Source organism: Python bivittatus, unplaced genomic scaffold, assembly GCF_059951505.1.
Source record: "Python bivittatus isolate LINGU-HERP-01145 unplaced genomic scaffold, Pbiv_v1 ctg000020_np1212, whole genome shotgun sequence".
Lineage (NCBI taxonomy): Eukaryota > Metazoa > Chordata > Lepidosauria > Squamata > Pythonidae > Python > Python bivittatus.
The window spans coordinates 5003217-5026262 of record NW_028277030.1 but is presented as its reverse complement, the minus strand read 5'-3'; the positions used below and the strand labels follow the sequence as shown (position 1 = coordinate 5026262).

The 23046-nt window shown below is 42.0% G+C and overlaps 1 protein-coding gene across 1 annotated transcript; it reads right to left on the bottom strand.

Moving 5' to 3' along the window:
* Nucleotides 1-7435: 7435 nt before the first annotated feature.
* GLYATL3 (glycine-N-acyltransferase like 3) lies at nt 7436-22253 on the bottom strand. The gene is made up of 5 exons (XM_007433840.4): nt 20798-22253; nt 17268-17375; nt 13291-13417; nt 8726-8852; nt 7436-8317 (listed from the first exon to the last, which is right to left on the bottom strand). The coding sequence occupies exons 1-5, from the start codon at nt 20873-20875 to the stop codon at nt 7891-7893; spliced, it is 867 nt and encodes a 288-aa protein (XP_007433902.1). The 5' UTR covers nt 20876-22253; the 3' UTR covers nt 7436-7890.
* Nucleotides 22254-23046: the final 793 nt, after the last annotated feature.

The window sequence follows — 23046 nt, the reverse complement described above, 5'->3', positions numbered from 1 at the left end:
CTTCTTGTACTGGTTTCTTGTATTTAGACTGTAAATATCTCTGAATCACTAAAATGCTGGCCCAATAAACAGCCAATCACATCCAAAGAAGAATCAGTTTGGCTGTCAGAACCTGCATCACCCAACTGTTGTTATTTTCCATTGTATTGCATTCGTTGGGAGTTGGATTGATTTGTTTCTGCCAATTGTAACTAAGGGGGGGGGGGTGCTGTTAATGGTTGTAATGGGAGCTGGGAAGCAGCTTAACCATATATGGGCAATTTAGACTGGCCTGATTGCCGGCAAGGCGGCTGGGGCCCAAAGAGCCAGGAAGGAGCTCGGGTAGGAGGGGGAGAATGGAAAGAGGTCACCACCAGGTGGAGAAGAATCAAGATGCCAGGCAATAAGGGGAGGGGGGATAAATAGAGGGAAGTTTACCCAAGGCTTTAGTTTTAGCAATGTTCTGTTTACAAGCTACATGTACCACGTAATAAAGAAGTATTTTTCTGAACCAAGCCTGGTTGCGTGAGAACGCTCAGAACTGGGCGTTGGACATTGTGGACTTGACATTTTGGTAAAACTCACTGTTACTGGATTTCACCTGAGAGGAAACTCTACGAGGCATTTCCAGCAACTTAGTATGGCCTCTGAGGAGCTGCAGAAAAGTTCACCGGAGGCACCAGCAGAAGAGGAGAGAGAAACTCTACAGTTGGAGGCAGAAAGAGGAAGACGGAACCTTGGAGAAGGGATGGGGACCAGCTGGACCAGCTCCCAGCCAGCAGAAGTGGAGGAACGGCAAGTCCCCCTCACTGAAGCGTTAGCGGGGGCCAGACCGAAGGATCCAACAAGGCGGCTGGCCCACCGCTGGGACCCACCAAGAGACCTGAGCCTCTGGGAAGACACCGGGGGGCTCACCCCAGAGATGCTAGCCCGTCTTCGATGGTCGAGAGCCCGGGGGACAGTGACCAGAGTGACAATGCCATGGGATGAGGGGCAACAGGTGAGGAAGCTGGAAGGCGAAGTACGCGCCCTGAGGGAGGAATTGGGCAAGCTGGGGATTATGGTGCGGACTCCCATGCAACCTCCCACACCCAGACAGGGGCCGGCACAGCTTTCCCAGCCCTCCCCGATCGCTCTGATGGGACCGCCGACCCTTCCCCCCCTCTGCCTCCGGTCCAACCCCCCACAGGCCGTGGCTGAGGAGTGGACCAGCAGCAAGCCGCCCCATGACCTCAGCAGGAGGAAGGGGACCTATTGCGAAGATGGGAGCTAGTAGAGAAGTACAACAGAGACCCTGCCCAACTGCCTGCCTTCCTGAACCAGGTGAGAATCTGCATGGGCACGTGCGGGCGCCTGTTTGCCAGCGATGCCTGGAGGGTGCTGTATGTATCCCGCTTCCTGGTAGGCGTGGCAGCTGAGTGGGTGAACAACTTGAATGAAGCGGAGGCCCCAGAACTGGGGGACTTTGACCACTTCATCACCGCTCTACGGGACCGATTCGAGGACCAATGTGCCCACTCGCACGCAGCGGAGGCAATCAGGGAGCTGAAGCAGGGGCAGTGCTTGGTGACCGAGTATGCGCTGGAGTTCAAGTGCTTGGCGGCGATGCTCCCCGACTGGCCAGAGGTGTTCCTCATGCGGGTGTTCCAGGAGGGGCTGGACCAACAGCTCTTCGAGAGGGCTGTGGTGCAAGGGTGCCCAGAGACCTTGGTGGGATGGATCACCCACATCTCTGTGTTGGAGGTGCAACTGGCCAGAGTCAAACCGCACGGCGCGGAGGCGAGATGGCGGCCCCCTAGCGCCGCCAGGCAAACGGGGTGGAAACCAGCAAGGAAGGAGTTAACCCCCTCAGCAAGGCCGCAGGCCATGGAGAAAGCCTACTTCATTTGAGGTGAGAAGGGGCACTTCGTGGCGGCCTGCCCCCAGAACCCAAGGCTACAAACCGCGGGGAAAGGGAAAAAAGCTGAAAAACCTGCAAAGCCTGTAAAAGCACCACGGAAAAGTACAGCGGCAAGAGGCGAAGAAGAGAGGCTGAGAATTGCCTACCTCTCTGACAGCGAGGACGAAGGGAAGAGTGTAGGTGAAGGGGAGGAAAGCCCAAAACGTGACCAGCCGATCACGAGCAAATCGATCGAGGACATCCGGGTGAGTCCGATGACGTATAAGGTAGTGATCGGTGCTCCGCGATCGACTCGTCGGGCCCGGCTCACAGCATTGCTCGATTCAGGTTGCTCCCGGAGTTTGATCAGCCCCGTGCTCGTCAACGGATTAAATTTAAAAGTGCACCGGCTGAAAACTCCATAATCTTCAGGCAAGTGGATGGAACAGCAGTGGGGGGAGGTGCAGTCCGCTACTATACAGAGGCTTTTGAGTTAAAAGTCGGAACGCACCGGGAGACTTTAAAATGCCTGGTCGCGCCACTAGCTAGTTACCCCCTCATTCTGGGAATGTCCTGGCTGGAACGGTGGGACCCCCGCATCAGCTGGCAGGAAAAGACGCTGACCTTTCCGGATGGCAGGCGTGGGATTGCGAACGCGGAGCCCAACCAATGAGGGGAGCTGGGGGCAGCAGCCCTGAAGGAGCAGTGCCAAGGGAGGAAGCCCCATGTGGGGGGAGGGGAGGAAATCCCCTGGCAATATAGGGACTTGGCAAAAGTCTTTAGCAAAGAGGAATCCGACCAACTACCGCCATACCGCCCCACAGACTGCGAGATTGAGATGGTGCTGGGAGCGAAGTACCCAACCCCAAAAATGTACTCAATGACCCAAACGGAAATGGGGGTGTTGAGGGAATTCATTGACAAAAACTTGAGCCGGGTTTCATAGTGCCCACCAAATCCCCCCTGGCGGCGCCAGTATTGTTCAGAGAAAAAAAAAAAGGGACTTTACGCTTATGCACAGACTATAGGGGATTAAATGCAATATGCACAGAGAACAAGTACCCTCTCCCATTAATAAAAGATTTGTTAGCCCATTTGGCAAAAGGAAAATTTTTTACCAAACTAGATTTGAGAGAGGCATATTTTCGCGTGCGTATCAAACCTGGGCACGAATGGTGCACCGCATTCCGCTGCGCACTGGGACACTACATGTATCGAGTCCTCCCATTCGGATTAAAAGGCGCACCCAGGGTATTCATGCAGCTGATTAATGAGGTCTTGCACGAGTTCCTCTACCGAGGAGTGTTGGTGTACTTGGATGACATTTTAATCTACACCGAAACAATGGAGGAACACGTGAAATTGGTCAGGAAAGTGCTGGAGAAACTGCTAAATGCACAGTTGTATGCAAAATTATCCAAGTGTGAGTTCCATAAGGATTGCATTGACTATCTGGGCTACAGAATATCTAATAAAGGAGTGGAAATGGATCCCAATATGGTGCGGGATGTCCTAGCTTGGGAGGCCCCAAAAACCAGGAGACAACTGCAAAGTTTCCTTGGCTTTGCCAACTTTTACAGACAGTTTATTCCTAATTTTGCACAAGTAGCCCTCCCTCTGACTGATCTTTTAAAAACGAAGGACAAACCCTCAGCAGCTGCAAAAGCCCCCAGCGCCTCTTTAAAATGGACAGCAGAATGTCAGGAGGCTTTTGAAAACCTCAAGAAATTATTCACTGCTGAACCCATCCTAAAACACCCAGACCCAACAAAGCCTCTTGTTATTCAGGCAGATGCCTCAGACATAGCACCTGGAGCAGTCCTCTTACAAAGGGACGAGGAAGGTGTGTTAAAACCATGTGCTTACTTATCTCGCAAGTTCACTGAACCTGAGCGGAGGTGGCTAGTGTGGGAAAAGGAGGCTTTCGCAGTGAAATGGACTTTAACGAATTGGAGACATTTGCTGGAAGGAGCGGAAAAAGATTTTGAGGGTTGGACGGATCATAAAAACTTGGAAACTTTGACATCACCCAGAAAGTTGTCTCCTAAACAGATAAGATGGGCACAATTCTTCAGCAGATTTAATTTCACTTTAAAATACATCCCGGGAGCGCGGAACTTCTTGGCAGATGCTCTTTCCAGGCTGCCCCAGCACAATAGCCAATGGGAGAAGGTAGTGTCAGCTGTAATCCCCAACCGGCGGGAGCCAGAACTGGCAGCTGCAGTCACCAGATCACAAAGTAATGCTACCAAAACCCTCCTCAAGTCAGAGTTATTAACGGACTTAAATCGATTCCTGGAACAGGATGAATGGTTCCAGGAGAATAAGGAAGAACTGACCCAGAGGGAGGGGGCATGGTGGAAAGCAGATAGACTGTACGTGCCCCAGGAGGCTCACAAACGGGTACTACAAAGGTGCCATGATGATAAAACAGCAGGACACTTTGGCTTTGTCAAAACTTTACATCTACTCCTCAGGCAATTTTGGTGGCCTTTTCTCAGAAGGGATGTGGCGGAATATGTAAATACCTGTCCTGTATGTGCTATGGCCAAAAGGCAAGGGGGGAAACCACATGGATTGTTGCAACCTGTGGCAAGCCCTGAAAAACCATGGAAAGAAATAGCCATGGATTCTATTGTAGGCCTGCCAGAGAGCAGGAAAATGACTGTGATTTGGACTGTTACTGATCTCTTCTCTAAACAAACTCACTTCATCCCATGCAAAGCCATCCCCTCAGCGCCTGAACTAGCTGCATTGTTTATCCAACACATATACAGATTACATGGTTGTCCTGAAAGAGTGATCAGTGACAGGGGGGTCCAGTTCTCATCTAAATTCTGGAAGGCATTTTTAACCCTTTTGGGGTCCAAGCAAGCAATGAGCTCTTCCTTTCATCCTCAGATGGACGGAGCGACAGAGAGGAGGAATGCAGGGTTGGAACAATATTTGCAATGTTTCATAAACCATCAACAGGACAATTGGGTGGATTTATTACCTTATGCTGAAGTGGCCTACAATAATGCTGTCCATGATAGTACTGGGCTATCACCTTTCCAAATTGTATCAGGGCAAGACTTTGTACCTATACCTGAACTTCCTCACGCTCAGACAGGGGTTAAAACAGTGGATGAATGGGGTAACAGGATAAGGCAATTGTGGCCAATCGCTGAAAAAGCTATTGTAAAAGCTAGAGAAAGTTACAAAGCCCAGGCAGATAAGAAGAGAGCACCACATGAATCATGGAAAGTGGGGGACAAAGTGTGGTTATCTACCAAGAATCTGAAATCTTCCAGGCCATGTAGAAAGCTTGATAATAAATACATAGGACCTTTCACAGTGGATAGAGTAATTAACCCTGTGTCTGTATGCTTGAAACTCCCCAAAACCCTCAGGAAGATGAATCCTGTCTTCTACAGTGAACTATTGAAACCATACAAGGAATCTGATAAATGGAGGCCATCAGTGGCCCCTCCTGAACCTATTATGATCAAGGGGGAACAGCACTTTGAGATCAGGGAAATATTGGACTCTAGAAAATTCAAAGGAGACATTCAGTATTTGGTACATTGGAAACATTTCCCTAAATCATTGGCTGAATGGGTCTCCAAAAGACCTGTTAAAGCTCCTGACTTAATTTTGGACTTTTATAAAAATTATCCTAACAAACCCAGGTAAACTTGTTGGACTCTATGGAATGTATGTCTTCATAATTCCAGTTCCTCTTTTTCTTATTTCTAGGGTTCCAGGCCATCAAGGTGAAGGGGGTTTCATTTTGGGGGGGGAGGCAGCATGTCAGAACCTGCATCACCCAACTGTTGTTGTTTTCCATTGTACTGCATTCGTTGGGAGTTAGATTAATTTGTTTCTGCCACTTGTAACTGAGGGGGGGGGGTTGCTCTTAATGGTTGTAAAGGGAGCTGGGAAGCAGCTTAATCATATATGGACAATTTAGACTGACCTGATTGCCAGCAAGATGGCTGGGGCCCAAAGAGCCAGGAAGGAGCTCGGGTAGGAGGGGGAGGATGGAAGGAGGTCACCACCAGGTTGAGAAGAATTGAGACGCCAGGCAATAAGGGGAGGGGGGATAAATAGAGGGAAGTTTACCCAAGGCTTTAGTTTTAGCAATGTTCTGTTTGCAAGCTACATGTACCACGTAATAAAGAAGTATTTTTCTGAACCAAGCCTGGTTGTGTGAGAATGCTTCAGAACTGGGCGTTGGACATTGTGGACTTGACATTGCTTTGGACAAAATAGCAAGTGTATCAGCTGCATAGGCTTAACTCCTATTCTGATTTTTATGGTAAGGAATGCTTCAAAAATATTAAAGCAGTTCAGTCTGTTCACTCCTTTGACCAGCTTTCTGATATCTTTGGCCAGCAGTATCATTTGTCTGAGAAATACATACACATCAGAAAAATAGTACTTCATGAAATAGTTATTTTCATGTGTTCTGGGTACATACATGTATATAAATAAAAAGGTGTAGATTTGTATAAAAGATTTTGTGGATATATAGCACTCTTCATTTCCTATTACACTGAGTCCTATCTGAACAGGGGGAGCACAGGTAAATTTCACCCCCTCTCTTGCAATTTACTTTGTCTGAGGGTGACTTCAAGAGGGCTTCCTGTCTTCATAGACTCTTTCTGCACAACCAAAGCAGCAATAAATACACCAAGGCAAACTTAGTATGTTCTTTCCCCTCCTTGCTGCATAAAATTCCCTACTGAACACAAATGAATTGAACTGAACCTATTTAGATATTGCTATTTATCTATAACTTCTTCCTGATGAAAATTAACATAATAAAAGAGCTGCCAAGGTCTTATGCCGGAGCCAGCTTTTAACACATAATGATCTGAACAAGCCTTATAAAATAACACAAAGGTATAGTTGCTGTTTTTTCACCTTTCTATGTCATGGCAAGTATCAGATCAAAGGAAGCTATCACATTCATCGACCGTGTTCTTTTCCGTAGAAGATAGATTTTCCCATAGGTCATGCTTCAGTTTCCTTGCGTTTAAACTACTCTGAAAATATGGTGCAGGATGTTGCTATCACATTGGGAGGAGTAAGTAGCAGAATGGATCTAATTATAGTAATATGATAATAGATCACCATAAACATAAAAAAGAAACAGGCACAGGTGATTAAGAACTCATACACATACAATTGCTTTATACTTTAAACATACTATGGTTCAACATTCTGCCATTGTTGCCATTTTTATTTTTTTTTGGTCATTCGTCTCTTAGTAAGAATTATATGTAGTATTGGTTCCCTTTGAGTCTTACCTACAAAAGGTGCGATACTTTCTCATTCTAAGTCTCTATAATATAAATGGTGCAGTAGTCCATCAGCTTTCAGTTTAGTCTCATTAGCACAATATGGGAGATAGTCTTGATCTGATATATCTTGGAACCTAGTGCAGTATACCGATACCTTCACTTGGAACTATCTAAATCCCCAGCTCCAGAAGGACTTTTCTGCATGGCATTCATTCAAATTGACACAAAGGGACCTTGGGCATTGTTCAGTTTACCCAGTAATCTTTCACACAACAGTCCTTTTCAGTTAAAGAGTTTATTAACATATATAAATTCAAAGAATATGTAACAAAGAACATACAAGATTCAAAGGGTTTGGGAGGCTATAGTATGGAAAAATTGAATGATTTGAGTTGGTGAATTTAATAAGCCTGTGCATTCTGTGAAAACGATTGCCAATAAGTGCTTCCAACTAGCATGAGGACATCACCACCCTATTATTTGTTAAAGCTCTTCTGATCTCTTATCAGGCCTCTGTCTAGGCTCGAAAAAAAGTTGCTGCTCCTCTAAGAGTTGCATTAACTTTAATGTGGAGAAGCATTACCAGTTCATAAATGGACTTCAAGGTTATGACTAAATTTATCATAAAATGTTCAGATTTTATGTTATGTGTATAACATCAACTACAAGGTTCGATTCCCCAAATTAGGTAACTACATTTTCCAACCATTATATATTTTTTAAAAATCCACCAAGTTCACTCATTTATAACTCAGGTTTAGCTAAAAGACAGTAAGGGGTGTGGATAAGTCTGACAAACTGACAAGGCAAGAATCTGGCATTCATGCTTTTCAGCAGTGTTATGGATGGTAAATTATCCTCCAGAACATTTCCCTGAGCCGGAAACCCCTTGCTATGTAACATCTTAGCTAGATTTGTTGCAATGAGACGGTTGAACCCTTTCCTACGATGCTTGGGCAATGTATAGCCATGGATCATAGTAGCAAATTGGTCTGTCAGACCCCAGGAGATGGGGTACCCATGTTCATCCAAGACACAGATGCTGGGGAAACAGCAAATGAGGTTGATGAGGTACTTCTGGCATTGGTCGCTGCCTCCTCGGGACCAGGTGCTATTCAGCAGACTTGCATGAGACACATCAAGGGAAGTCAGGTTCGGTGCAGGGACTAGCCTAAGAGAGATTTCTCTGTTTAACATTTACTCAAGAAATGTAGGATAAATGAATATAGGAACACAAGGGGGGATTGAATCTTTTTAGATTCACAAAGAAGTACCCCAAAAGTAGCACTTTTAAGACATAATTTGCTCAGTGTGGCAAATGCAGGGGGTGGGGTTCAATTCTGGAGCCTCCCCTCCTCTCTCCCCCAAACAGATAAATACAACTTTCAGAGCAACTTTATTAAACTTAAAAATTCTCCTGGGAATTTCAGAACTCACTAGAGTAATAGGGGCAGGAAGCATCAGACTGCTTGATTAAACTGAAACTTTTATATTCACTCTCATAAATTAAAAAGTTACTTTGACATTTACTGAAGAGCAGCATTTCTATAGAAAATTGTAATAATATGGTTAGACATACGGAAGTTGAACATCTGGAAGTGCATCTGGATCTGGGTGGATTACCATTTGGAAAGAAGACAGCTTCACATTTACATACTTGGAACCAGCAACAATCTTGGAAGTTTTGTATAAGCCATCCTGTAAACCTATGTTCAGGGGAAAAAAAATCATATTGTAAGTATAATATGTATACAAAGCACTATCTCTAAATCTAACCATAACTATTAATGATTTATAAAACTACAAATGTCACAATTTTTAGACATGTCTGGAAACTATTTTGAAGTGAAAAAAAACAAAATAAAACAATTTGAAATTTTAGGCAAAATTATGAAACCAAATGTATCTACGGTCAAATTGGTATCCCTTGCTGGATTATTCAAATGATAAATTCATTCTTATTTGCCAGAAACATCTTAGGGGCACCTAACACAAAACTGAAAGAAATTCAGCAAAACGGTCACACATAAGAACATTTTATTAATTATGTGTCATCAAGTCAGTGTCAATTCTTAGCGACCACATAGATTTTTCCATGACAATCTGTCCCTGATCTAGTGCTTCAGGTGTTCCAATCACCACTGTAATCAAGTTCATTTACTTGCTGCTGGTTATCCTCTTTTTCTCTTTCCTTCTACTTTTCCCAGCATTATAGACTTCTTAAGAGAGGTAGGTCTTCGCATAATGTGTTTAAAATATGATAAATTGAGTCTGGTAATTTGTACCTCAAGTGAGATCTCTGAACTGATTTGTTCAATAATCTGTTTGTGTTTTTCTTGCCTGTCCATGATATTTTCAAAAATCTTCTTCAACATCAAAGTTCAAAAGTGTCAATACTCTTTGTAACCTGCTTCTTCAAACTCCAATTTTTGCTTCCATAGGGTGCTACACAGAAAACATTGCTTGCATGATTCTAATCTTTGTAGACATGTACTGGCATCTCAATGTCTTTTCCAAGGCATTCATTGCTACTCTACCAAGTGCTAGTCTGCAACATATTCCTTGATTGCTGGTTCTTTTATTGTTGATCCTAAAAGGCAGAAGCTATCCATCATTTCAATATCTTCACTGTCAATTCTAAGGCTGGTTGCTATACCTGTTGTCATGAGCTTGGTCTTCTTTATATGTAATCTTAGTCCCATTTTTTTCCACTGTGCTCCTTGACTTTCATTACTAGGGCTTGAAGATCATTTGCATTTTCAGCTATCAGAGTAGTGTCATCAGCATAGTCAAGTTATTGATATTTCTTTCTTCAGTTTTAAAACCACACTCATCTTCTTCCAATCCACCCTCCCTCATTATATATTCTGTATATAGGTTAAATAAATAAGGGGAAAGTATACAGTCTTTCTCATTCCTTTGCCAACCTGGAGCCAGTCTGTTTCACCATATTCTGATCATACCGTGACTTCCTAATCGGTGTATAGGTTCTGCATGATGACAATTAGATGTTCTAGGATTCCCTTTTTTCTAAGCACATTCCACAGCTTGACATGATCAACACAACCAAAGGCCTTTCTATAATCAATAAAGCACATACTGACTTATTTTTGGCATTCTTCGATTTTCTTAAGTATCCAGCATGGAGAAGCAATAATGTCTGCTCCTTGGCCTTTTCTAAAGCTAGCTTGAACATCTGACATCTTCCTTTCCACCTAGGGCACTAATCTATGATGGATGATCCTGAGCATTATTTTGCTAGCATTTGACATTAATGACAATTTGCACACTCTGTTAAGTCTCTTTTCTTGGTATTGGTATGTAGACTGAGCTCTTCCAATCTGCACCTCCAACCTCCAGCATCTTCCTATATCGGTCTGCCCAATATAGGTGCCTGTTTACTTTAGCGGGGCAGCTGCAATTACCTTTACCCCTGGGAGACCCTGCAAGGATTAAACACTCTTGGCATATAATTATCAGTTGATTCTTGCCATATTGAAAGTGGATTTGTGCTAAACTGATTGAAGTTCTGTCAATATCTATTTCAAATAATTGCATGATCTCTAGGATATTTGTCCTGGAGATGGACTCTCCAACTAAATAAGGAAACTGCTGTGGAAAGCCATCCAGTTGGATTGCTTCCATCCATTTTTTCCCATTACATGCACTTATCCACTACCAGTAACTTTCAGATATGCGAAAGACAACTGGATGTACAAAAGAGAACATAAGGTAATCAGGTCTTAAAGAAAGTAGACTGAATTCTTTAAAATTCAGATGGAAGGAAGAATAGCTCATCAGAAATAGGTAGGATAACATCATATCCCATAGCTTGGCTAATCACTGGAGAAGGGAGGGAAAAAAAGTATGTGATATTAAGGCCTACCCACAAATATTCCAGATGTTAGGGGGTGGAAGGTGGAGTTTCTGAGGAAACTCTTTTTTGATGATAATGAACCTGTTAGTCTTGAGGGTGCATGGCATTGCCCAACGAATACAACTGCCTAAGGGCAAGTTCAAATCAAAGAAATCCCTGAATTGCAACTGCCAACTCTGAAAGCAAAACTAAAGGCTCATGCAGTGATGTTCATTGAAAGGAACAAAATACTTCAACCAATTGTATAGATACTTGTGGGGAGGGCTCACTTGCTAGATGGCTAACCTTACCACTTGAGCTTTACCACTCTGAAAAGCTTTCCTAGAAGGATGCTAGTTCAACCAGTCCAAAACAGAAGATGCCTTTGATGTCAATGAAGTATATAAATAAGAACAGAAAGGTGCTTAAGCTTGTTCTTTACAAAGGGAATTGTACCAGAGAAAAGGACTGAACTCCAGAAAGGGACAGAGGGACACTCCTGCCTCTCCTTTTTATTATTTGTACTCAAAGTTGAGTATCAGATAAGGATAGAAGCAATAGTCACTGAAAGCAAAAATAAGAAAACTACTGTATTAATACAAAAAGAAATCTGTTGATAAAAATAAGCACAAACTTGTTGTTCACTTTTCTTTTATCATTGCTTAATTGCTTAAAAGTAACAAATCACACCAAGTTTGAGGGTTACCTTGTATACATGTGTTGTATCATCCCTGGAAGAACCTATGACACAGGCTACTTCCCACTGAATACTTCTGGGAGTTGGGATACATAATTAATTTCAGAGGGATTATTATAAAGAGCAGTACTCATTGCCACTTGAGCATTATATTCCTTCTGCTTCACAACAAGGTTTCTCCAAGCTCTATGGGCCTCATATTCTCTGCTTTCAAGTGCCACTGGATATCAGTTTATCCATAGTGCCAGAATTTGAGAGGAAGCCCCATGTATTTCTTCCTTGGCCTATGGTATAAAGAGGCACCCAGAAGGGTCTGTTGGTAGCTGGAAAGGACACTCATGGGGGCACACTGGATAAGGTACTTTCTGCTTCTCCTTCTTCTAGGGCTGGGCATGGAGCAGTAATGAAGTACCAGGACTGCTGTATCAAATCTCAGCCACTTTATCTTGTTATAGCTCTTGCTGAGTTGAAAGAATGAGAGGAAAGAGAGAAAAAAGAAGAAAATTCTTCAGAGTACTAAGTCTCTGTGATGATTGGGATGCTGGAACTGCCACTCAAAGGATAGCAACACTGGGCATCTCCTCCCAGGTTATATTCCATCAGCAGGAAGCAAGTAGGAGAGAAGGATTTGGGAAGGACAGGTGGAAGGACAGGTCTGAGGAAGAATGAGCATCCCAGCCTGCAATACCTGTCAGGGTAGTAGGGTTAAGAATAATTTAAAGACCATTGGACTAGTATTGATGGGATAGAGATAATTTGTAGAAATAAGTGAAGCTCTTTTAAAACCCATTTTTAAAGTTATTTAATAGAAGTCAATTTGTTCCTTCATTTCTATGTTGACCAAGTGTCTGTGCTATCCTATATCTTTCCTGTGGCCTCAGAAATTTAAAAATGTCTCAATAAGATTTTAATGGTGGCAGTGGAAGACAAGGATAATAAAGGAAAAGACCTCCCCCTCCCCATGACAAGAAAGCATGTTATTGTCCTTCACAAGCTTTCTTCCTGTTTAGAAGTAAAAAAAAAAAAAAAGAGTTCAAAGTTATACAAGAGAATTTAGAGAAGAAAATGGTGCTGTTAAGGAGCTCTAATCCACCCAGATCACTCTGCTTGCTAGACAAGGTTCATATGGAAAACAAAATGGCTTCCCCACCTGGAGAGTCAAAATGAAAAGTTGGGTTCTGCCTACTTGCTCCAGTTACCTTGTCAGACCAACTTTTTGGGAAGCTCAGGAGAAACATCCCATCACAAAAGACTGATGAAAAGACAGCATCCTTTTAGAGTCTGGTTTACTTGTACCATCATTTTTTATATATATATTTTATCTGAAGCAGTTTTCCCCACTTGGTAAACTCCAGATATTTTGTACCATAACCAATTGTATGGGACAATAGATGATATAATTAACCATACTGGTGGGGATGAGGGATTTGGCTGGAGGAAGAATTTGACATCATCTATGATTTATGATTCACTGTTGAAATTCTCAACTCTGCACCATCAGATCTTTTCAAACTCTCATTTTAAAATCTTTTTAAAAAAAATCAGGATAACCATTAATGTGTTCTTTTTCATAGCAAAGAATAGGCTTTACCTTGTATCTGGAAGACTTGCTCCCAGTTTATAGTCTCTGGGTTCTCCAACAATGCCTGGTATGCTTGCAGATTTTTGTAAAAAACAGCATACGCATTAGTAAAATAGTCTAGGGCATCACTTTTGGCCTATGTGTGAAAAAAAGCAACATCTTAATTCAGTTCATAGTATTATGTGCACAGATATGCACCTAGTTTGCTGCTATAGTTAAGGGTCACAAAAGTGAAATGAGGGTTTGCAGATCAGTATGAGAACCTAGAGGCAATTGCAGCTAAACTACCAGTTGGGAATTTTCCTGGGCTCAGGAATCAAGAGTCCTCAGAAGACTACTTTCAACCTGGAAACAGGTTAAGAAAGCCACTGCAATCCTTTCTCGGTGTTGCCTGGGCTGTGTTCACATGATATACTAAACTAAACAAAATAATAGAACTGAAAGGGTCACTAGCCATTGAGTTCAACCCTCTGCTATGTGCAGGGACCAAATCTAAACAATTCCAACAAATATCTATCTAGACTTTGCTTGAAGTCATTCAGTGAGGGGAAGTCCACCATGTTCCTTGGGAATAGCAGGCCATTAGCAAAGTGGTTAAGATCTGATTCTTCCTCTGGACCATTGGGCCAATATGAGTGCAGTCTTCCTTTTTTAGGAGTTATAGTAGATTTAGCCACGCTCACCATTTACTGTTTATTTCATTTTAATGATATGTTTGGTATTATTGGTTTGATTTTCCTTTCTTTTTTCTTTTGTACCCTGCCCAAAGTCCCATTGTTTGAGTTGGGTGGCTATATAAATACTTTAAATAAATAAGTTGGTTCAACTGTCAAACTATATGGTCAACATTAAATGAAGAATGTATAACAGATATAACAACAATGCCTGAAGAACTATTGAGAGATCTGCAATGGTAATAATTTAATTTTATGGTCAAACTAGATTTAACATTATATGTACAATCCTTTAACTCATACACTTCCCCCTCAGGAGATTATCAGAAGCTTTCACTTCCACTTTTAGTTCTACGGGTAATCTTCAATTTACAACCACAATTCGGGCTGGAATTTCTGTGGCTAAGAGATATGGTTGTAAAGCATAATGTCACGTAACAGCATCGCTTAGTGAGAGCAATCCCAGGCAGTCCCAGTTGCCACTGTAACCCCAAGATGCACGGGTTAAGTGGGAAGAGGCAGGAGTCCCAGGTAAGGAGCATAGGGGTGTCACGAGGGGGTGAGGGAGGCCTGGGAGAGTCAGTGCAGGCTATGCATGAGTTTTCTTGGCAGGCCATGGCTCTGGGGCTGCAAGCTTTCTCCAGCCCCAGAATCATGGCATGCTAAGAAGCCCCTTTGTGCCACACTGCTGGGCTAGATTGGGGCTGGGCTTCACATGGCAAAAAGGAGCTTCCTGGTATGTTGTGGCTCTGGGGCTCCAAAAAGCAAAAAGCTGCAGTGGACCAGGAAGCCCCTTTGCACTGCGCAAAGGCCAGCCCCAGCCTACCCTAGCAGTGTGGCACAAAGCCCCCACACCCTGGGAAGCCCCAGACACCCCAGCCCCGTCCCAGCCACAGTCACCCTTGCCACCCTGCACCCTGCCACCCCAGCTAACCTCCCCCATCTTCTTGCTCCCACTGCTGACAAGGCGTACCTGCCCTGGCCCTTTGCAAGGCAGCTGCTGGCCACATGAGGCCATCTTTGCCAGGTCTCACAAGGAAATCACTGTGTGTAACCTTGGGAAGAAAGCCTTGTGTCACTTTTGGTGAGGAATGGAGAACAGATGCCCCGTGCTTTGCCAGAGACATTGTGGCAAAAAGGCAGCTGGATGCAGGATCCAGACTGCTGATAATTCTCTTGGGATAAAAGAGACATCTTGAGATTACCTCATGCATTCTGGACAGCTGGTTGTTTTGTGAGTTGACAGCAAAAACTGATGTTTTTGCAGTCACTTGTGATCATCTGGGAGTCACAGATTTCATCATGCTCTGAGCCATTAATGTAGCCTTTTAAGGACTTAAAATTTGTCCAAACCTCATCTTTTTAATCACCTTGGAGTTTTTTGTTTTTCTTACTATTTCTTTAAGATTAAAAAACCTTTGGAACCACAAGTTGGGCATTCATTGGGTGAGTCTCTCTTCAATCCATTTAAAAAGAAAGAAAACTGCATGTTTTCAGCTTTGTAAGAGCTTTATTTTTTGTAGTATATAACAAAAGAGGGACTATAGTGTTGTTTTTCTGGAAAGTTTTTAAATGCTAAGGATTTGGATGAAATTGATTTAAAGAAAGACTTTGAAATTAATTAAAAAGATCCTCTCATATGGGAAAAAAATTATGTTTATATTTCAACCAGATAACAAAGGTTTGAAGGTTAATCACTAGAGAGAATGCCAGATGGCTACTTTAAAGGAAATGTTTTACAAGATGGCTCAAGAAATGCTTGGACTATTTAACTCCATACTAGAACCAAAAGTTGTTAATGGAGGTTGCTGTTTTTGGTGATGTTTAATGGTTACTTTGACTGGCTAGTTCTTTTTTGGAAATGTTCAATTGGGTGTAATGGATTAGTTTGTAATATCTAGGTTACTGTTTTTTATATATAAATAAGCAATTATTATTTCTGGTAATATTTAACAGTTTTTATTTTTCTGTAATGTTTAATTGTTAATTGGTATTAATAATAGGTTGCTATCTCTGGTGATGATTAATGGTTATCTTTTTGCATTGTTTAATTGTTAATTGGGATTAGATTTTGATTATTAAGAGAGCGATTAGGAGATTATGTTTAAATGGAAAAAGGGACTGAATGCTTATGTTGTTGGTTATGTCTGTTCATTTTTGCACCTTTTGTTGGTTTAGGATTTAGAGATGGGCCTATAGAAAATGGGGTGAAGTATGGAATGAAGATGTATTTGGTAGTATTTTAAGAGACAGTGATAAATTATTGATGTTGAATATAGTTGCTGGGGATGAAGGGAAAAGTTTCTTATCTTTTTGGGGGGGGGTTCTCTGCACTTTCTCAATATTACTTTTTTAAAAATGTAATTTTGTATTATGTTTTTGTGTTAGTTTTATCTGTTTTATATAATCTTTAATAAAATTATTGAGGGGGGGGAAGAAAGCCTTGTGCAGGCAGCAGCTACCTCGTGAAGGGCCAGGGCAGCAAGAAGATGGCAAAGATCAGCTAGGATGGCAGTGGCTGTGGAGTGCAGGGGGCCAAAAGGGCATAGATGCTGGGGGGAGATAGGTGGGTGGGAGAGCTGAAGTGCCCTTGCAGTCGTAAGTGTAGGCAGGCTGCCAAGCACCTGAGTTTTGATAACATGACCCCATAACTTTGGGGACCGGTTGTAAGTCCCTTTGTTTACCACCATCGTAACTTCAGATGGTCGCTGAACAAATGGTTGTAAGTTGAGGACTACCTGTACTTATTATTGCAACTAAATCTGAAATGGCAATTAAAATTAATTATAGTTTAGAGGAAGAATGGGTAACCTATAATCCATAGCTCACTGAAGCTCTTGCTTGCTTCTAACATTTTTCACCAATTTGTTTTGCCAACTCTCTTCCCTAAAAGCTCATTTTGTATTAATAGCCATATTCTGAATGAAGTGCTTTGTACCCACACAGCAGCGAGAGTTGCATTAAGTCCCAAAATGTTGTCTACCCTTGATTTAGAGAAACAACCTATATTTTGAAATTGGTCTGGTTCCTTGAAAATATAGTTAAGATAACCAATAAACATAGTTGGTATTGGTTATCTGGGGAAGATGGGCGGCATATAAATTTAATTAATTAATTAATAACAGATTAGAATTAAAATGAAAGCAAGAGTAGCCAGGTCATTGAGTTTCATAACTCTACAAATTAATAGTTCCCATATCTTTGGAGAACACCAGCTCAGGGAAGTCTGTATTAAATTTTAGATTAATGCCCAAAATGTTTATTGTGCATTTCAGTGTATTTTGTACAGAACCATTACAAGTACTGCTTTACCTCTTTTTGTCGGCGAGTAATTACAGCTTTAAATTCTGGCCATGAATCCACCACCACTTCCTTTTTGAATGGATTTCCTCTGTTTATATTCAACACTGCTCCATAAACCTTCAAAAAAAAGATGGGCTTACAAAGATTTATAAAACAAAAACACTTTTAAAAATCAATTTCTTTGGGTTCTTTTATATACTCAAGGCATTCACCAACTGGCAGTATTTGCAGCTACAACAATTATGGACATCTTCAGACTAGCAGCATTTTCAGCTTTAGATACCTAAATTATTAGAAATTATTATTAAATGTTGAAAGACAAAGAAAACTGAATGGAACAAGGAATTATAGAGATCTTCATTTTGTCTGAACAATGGGAAATTGTCTTAACATTGATATCAACAATTTTAATAGATTAAATTATGGCTTATTCAACAAAGAATAGATTACATTTATAGAACTCTACTGTGTTTGCGTAGAAAAGGAATAAGTAAATCATCATGCTGGAGATGTAATAAGAATGTTTCATCAGAACAATAAAGCAATGGTCTAAAGTTTTATGTCCTAGGAAGAAATATTGGAGATGGAGTTTAACATTTTCAGATATCCATATTCTTTTGAACTACATACCTATTAAATGGAAACTGGCAGCCGGACAAGAGAAATGGATTCTCCGTGCCATTTTTGTTCCCAAGAGACTAGTCCTTCAACATCAGGAACATAAATTTATGCTCTGCCCCTGGGATTACTCAGTGAAGACCTGATGTTACTTGCAACTTATGAATGAATTGCTTACAGACTTATTTAGGGATGTTTACTATGAAATATGGTCTGTTTATTGAGCTGTTGTATAAAATTATCTATACATATATACATGTATCAGAAGGCCTTATGTACAGGTAGTCCTCACTTAATGAACATTTGTTCAGTGACTGAAGTTACGACCATGCTGAACAAATGGTACTTACATCTTGAAGTTATGGCCATTGCAGTGCCCCGTGGTCATGTGATCAAAATTTGGGCACATGGCAGTCTACCTGCATTTATGACCACAGGGTGTGCTTCAACTTCCCCCCACCTGTCTATCTCCCTCCCATCTCTGCCCTTTTGGCTGCGCTGCACTCTGCCGCTCCCACCACCTGTGTTGCCCCTGCTGCCCTGCACTGTGCAGCCACTGCCACTCCAGCTAACCTGTGCTCTGACGTCCCGGGCATCCTGTGCTCTACTGCCTTTGCTCCATCACCTCTGCCACCCCCGACTGACCTTTCCCGTCTTCCTCCTCCCACTGCTGACAAGGCATGCCCAGCCTAGCCTTTTGCAAAGCAGCTGCTGGCCACGTGAGGCCTTCTTCCCAAAGCCTTGCAAGAAGGTCATGTGGCCTTCTTGTGAGGCCTCGGCAAAAAGGCCTCACATGGCCAGCAGCTGTCTCACAAAGGGCCACGGAAGCCACTTACCCACCTGCCGACCTGCTTGCAAGCCACTAGGACTTGCAATTTCCTGCTGGCACCCCCACTGACTTTGCTTGTTGGATGCCAGCAGGAAGTTGCAAGGTGGTCTTTTAACAACCCACAATCCTTACTTAACGACAGAGTGCCGGGATTGCCATTGCTAAACAATGTGGTCACCTGACATCCCATTTTATGATCCCATCGCTTAGCAGTGGAAATTCTGGTCCCAATAACTGTTGTTAACTGAGGATTATGTATAATTTGTTTTTACTTTTTTCTTGTTTATTCTTGTTTTGTTTCATTTAATTAAAAGCAAAATAAAAATAAATAGGCATCTATTCACCATGACTTAAGCCATTTTAACTGAAAACCCATAATTCTTGAAGAATTTAGTTCTTCCCTCCTACCTTTACCCTTGCAGGGGATGAACAATCTTCAGTTCTTCCAAATCTAAGCACTCATAGCTTTAATGCATAAGGATATCTGCTGCCTAATAAACCCAGTGTCTTTCCACTTTTTTTTCTCTCTCCTTTCCACACATAACTTCCAGCATTTTCTGGAAAAAAATAGTTTTTCTCCCTCAAATTAGTTCCAATGATTCATAAATATAATGGTTCATAAATATAAATATGTAAATTCCCAAGATGGCAGAGAGACTGGAGGTTGTATGGTGCAGGCTCCTGTGGATGGTTTTTTGTAGGTTGTAGGTGGTGAGAGACATGTTGGCTTGTTGGGGGCTCTGTAGCCTACCTGTCTGGTGCACCTTGGTGACTGGCTGGACTGCCAAGAGTTGGAACCTGGGCTGAATCAGCTGCACCGCAGGGATCGGATTCCCCTTTGGGCCATTGGCTGTAAGGGGACATGCTGCATATGTTCCTCATCCCACAAATTACCATTGGCAGTGGGAGTTATGCAGGGATCACTCTGGAGGAGGCTTACTGGTGCTTCGCTGTTTTGTGGTGGTGAAGTGGCCAGCAGCCAGATGGATGGTAGGGGAGATGCAACACTAGGCAGCAGTGCTAGAAGCCTTGGTGGTGATGGTGGTGGCAGCCAGAGTTTGGGAGATCACCCTGCATGTGGCAGTGATGGTGCTCATTTGTTTGGTCACTGGTGTGCAGTCACACACAGATGTTGGTTTCCTGATGGTGCCTAGCTGGATTACACTGAAGACTGGTAGCAGCCTAGTGCAGCACTCTGTATGGTCTCTTCAGTGGAGGGCTTCCTAGGACTTAGAAGATGGCTTTGCTTCCTGTTCTTGGGAATCAGAGGAGTATGAGCTGGGGTGGCTGAACCAAGGTTTAGTGGCAGCAGAGGGCTTGTGCCTGGAAGCTGACCCAGATCCCTGCAGGAGCCATTTTGTCTTCTTCATCACCAGGTGTGCAAAAAGGACAGCGTGGTGATATGGTGGGAGCCAGGGGGTGGGCCATTCTTAGGGAACACAATCCTGGTGTCTTATACCGGTGTCTCATTCCAGCTCCCTGAACTCAGACCCATTTCCTGATCAGCAGACCCACAGAGGCCCTGGATTTCGGCTGCTGCTACTAACTCCAGGTCAGTCTGTAATAAGGCTTCCTTCGCCTGTGATCCAATTCAAGGTACTGCTTATGACCTTTAAATCACTACGTGGCATGGGACCAGGTTATCTGAGGGATCGCCTCTCCCTAGTTACATCTACCTGTCCTATCAGGTCCAGCAGTAGAGGCATGTTGTGATCCTGTCAGCAGGGGAGTTTTGTCAGGCGGGACCTAGGAGGAAAGCCTTTTTTGCCATAGCCCCTGCCCTGTGGAACAGGTGAAGCTGGCCCCAACCCTTTTGGCCTTCAAAACATTATTTTGCCAACAAGCTTGGGGATCCCATGATAGAACGGAGCCGGTTGGCTAGTTGTATGATAGGTTTGTTTTATCTTGTTTTTTATCTTAATTTAAATTGTGGTTTTTATGTAGTTTGTCTTACTATGTACGCCGCCCAGGGTCACTATGTGAGATCGGCAGCTATACAGAAGTGATAACTGACTGACTAAATGCAGCTTGGTTTGATCTTCTTTCTTCTTACCAGGTACTTTAATAGCTTACCTTGAATTATTTATATTACCTTGAGGGATTCAGGAAGATTCTTCCTTAACATATGTTCTAGGATTTGTAGTTTTGTGGAACAGTTAAGCACCAACATCTTCACCTGCCCATTTAACAGCAACCTGAGTAAAGAAAGATAAGTCCCAATCCTGATGATTGGAAGTAAACAGAACTTTGATGGATAGGACAAATGGAAACCTGAAATATGTTCCTAGATATTACTAAATGCTTTGTAAGATTGGCATTGGCTTTAATAATAAAATGGACTTTATCTTAAACTTGTAAAGATATTTCTACATATAACGATACTATAAAGTGGCCTCTGTATAATCAGTACCAACTCAAATTGTACTATAGACAAATTCTATCTCATGGAACTTGGTGGACTCAAGAATAAACCAACCGAGGCTTTACAATGGAGCTCATGAACTGGACTCCCTGCAGTTGCAAAACAGAATTTTAATTGCCTGAGGACATCACACCATTGTTTTTCTGCACATATTTACTAGATCATTAACTTATGCACTTTTCCCATCCATTAGTCAGTTCTGTATAATTCTGAATTTATGCATAGAGCATATTAGTTCCTTCACTAAAGGCTACTCAAAGCAATATACAATGAACAAAAATTAGGCAGCATATCTCTGAAAAAAATATACTACCATGTACAGTACAGGAAAAATTTAAATCATACTGCCCTTCAATCTCAACAATTTTATATGCTATGAAAATATGAAGAAGAGGACATGATCTGAGATGATGGAAAAGTACATGTACAAGCTAGCAACACAGAAATTATGCTGCCTGGATGCAGAATCTACTGGTAGAATGGCAGAGGAAAAAGCAAATCATTGGAAGCTTTGTATTTCAAAATAAATACTTTTAAAAAGTTTTCCCCACTTCCAGGAATTGCTCCTAAATTAGGAAACCCTGAATACTGAATACATTTGGCTGTCTAGACAATCATTTCAAAGGCCATAATTCTAATCCTCATAGATAGCTGGAGTTAACCTCACATACCTGGAGTTGACTCGACAGCATTACTCAGATGCAGAACACAGCCAAAGCATGAAGAGGTAGCTGCACTTTAGATTATATATAAACCTTCTAGGATGGGATCAGTAGGTGGGTGGAAACATGAAGGAGAAAGCAGCTACACCTGTAGAGGAGGGACTTGCAGTACTGGCCAAATAAACTGAAGGTATGTTCTGCATTTATTTCATTACCCCGTCCTCCTCTCTGATTGTTGCTCTTGCATTTATTGCAAGAAAAGATGTTTTGACATACTTTAAATTAAAACTGCTGTTAAAAATTAATTAATACAATGGTCAAGTCATTCTTAGTTCTAAGCCTTATTGTAGAATTCTCAAAATTGTGCACAATTGTGAAAAGTAGAGGACTCCTCTTCCTTTCAAAGTGTTGCTTCTGATATTTGACCCCCCCCCCCCTTTTTTTTGTATGTTCAGCAGGGAAAAGTTTTCTATGTTCAACTCTATCTCTTCACAATTCTTTTTGCCTGACTGAATCTTTTGTGGAGTATGGTTTACAGGAATATTATCTACAACAGGAATGAGGAAGTTTTTGGCAGCTAGTGGCTGCACTTTTATAGGAGTGTTTAGCAGATAGTGTGCAACAGTTGTGTCAATGAAAGTATGTTAAGCCTATCAGAGACTTAGTAAGTTTATGTTAGCACTTAAGACCCCTCCAACAAATTCATTGTGCCCCAGATTTCAGCAGCATGATCCTGAAGGGAGGGATATATGGACTAAAGAAAGGGAACAGGGGTCACATATACCTCCCTCATGAGGTACATGAGTGTCTGAAAAAGAAAAGAAAAGAAAAAAAAAAACTCACAAGAAAAACTCATAAAACACCTGTTAGAATATATCCTAAGGAAATACTGGTAATTGTTTCTAGACTAATTTATTCTGGAATGTGGAATGATTCTTGTGGCCTATCTAAAGCAAGTTACATGTCTCTAGAGAATTTTCACAGTTAAGTCATTTATATTTAAACTCATAAGCTGAAATTAAAATACAAACAGTCAATTTTTTATAGCTCTTCTATATTAGGCAGTAAACACCTTGCTTTTTGATTGCCTTAAGGCAGCATTGTGTTTGATTTCTGATAAAGAGCTGCAACAGCCAAATTGTACCTTGATGATGCCAAGTCTACCTATTTCAGTGACTTAAACCCTTATCCTGGAGGGCTACAAAATCATTGCAGAATGAAAAACACATCACACAGACTGAAAAATTAAAATAGATG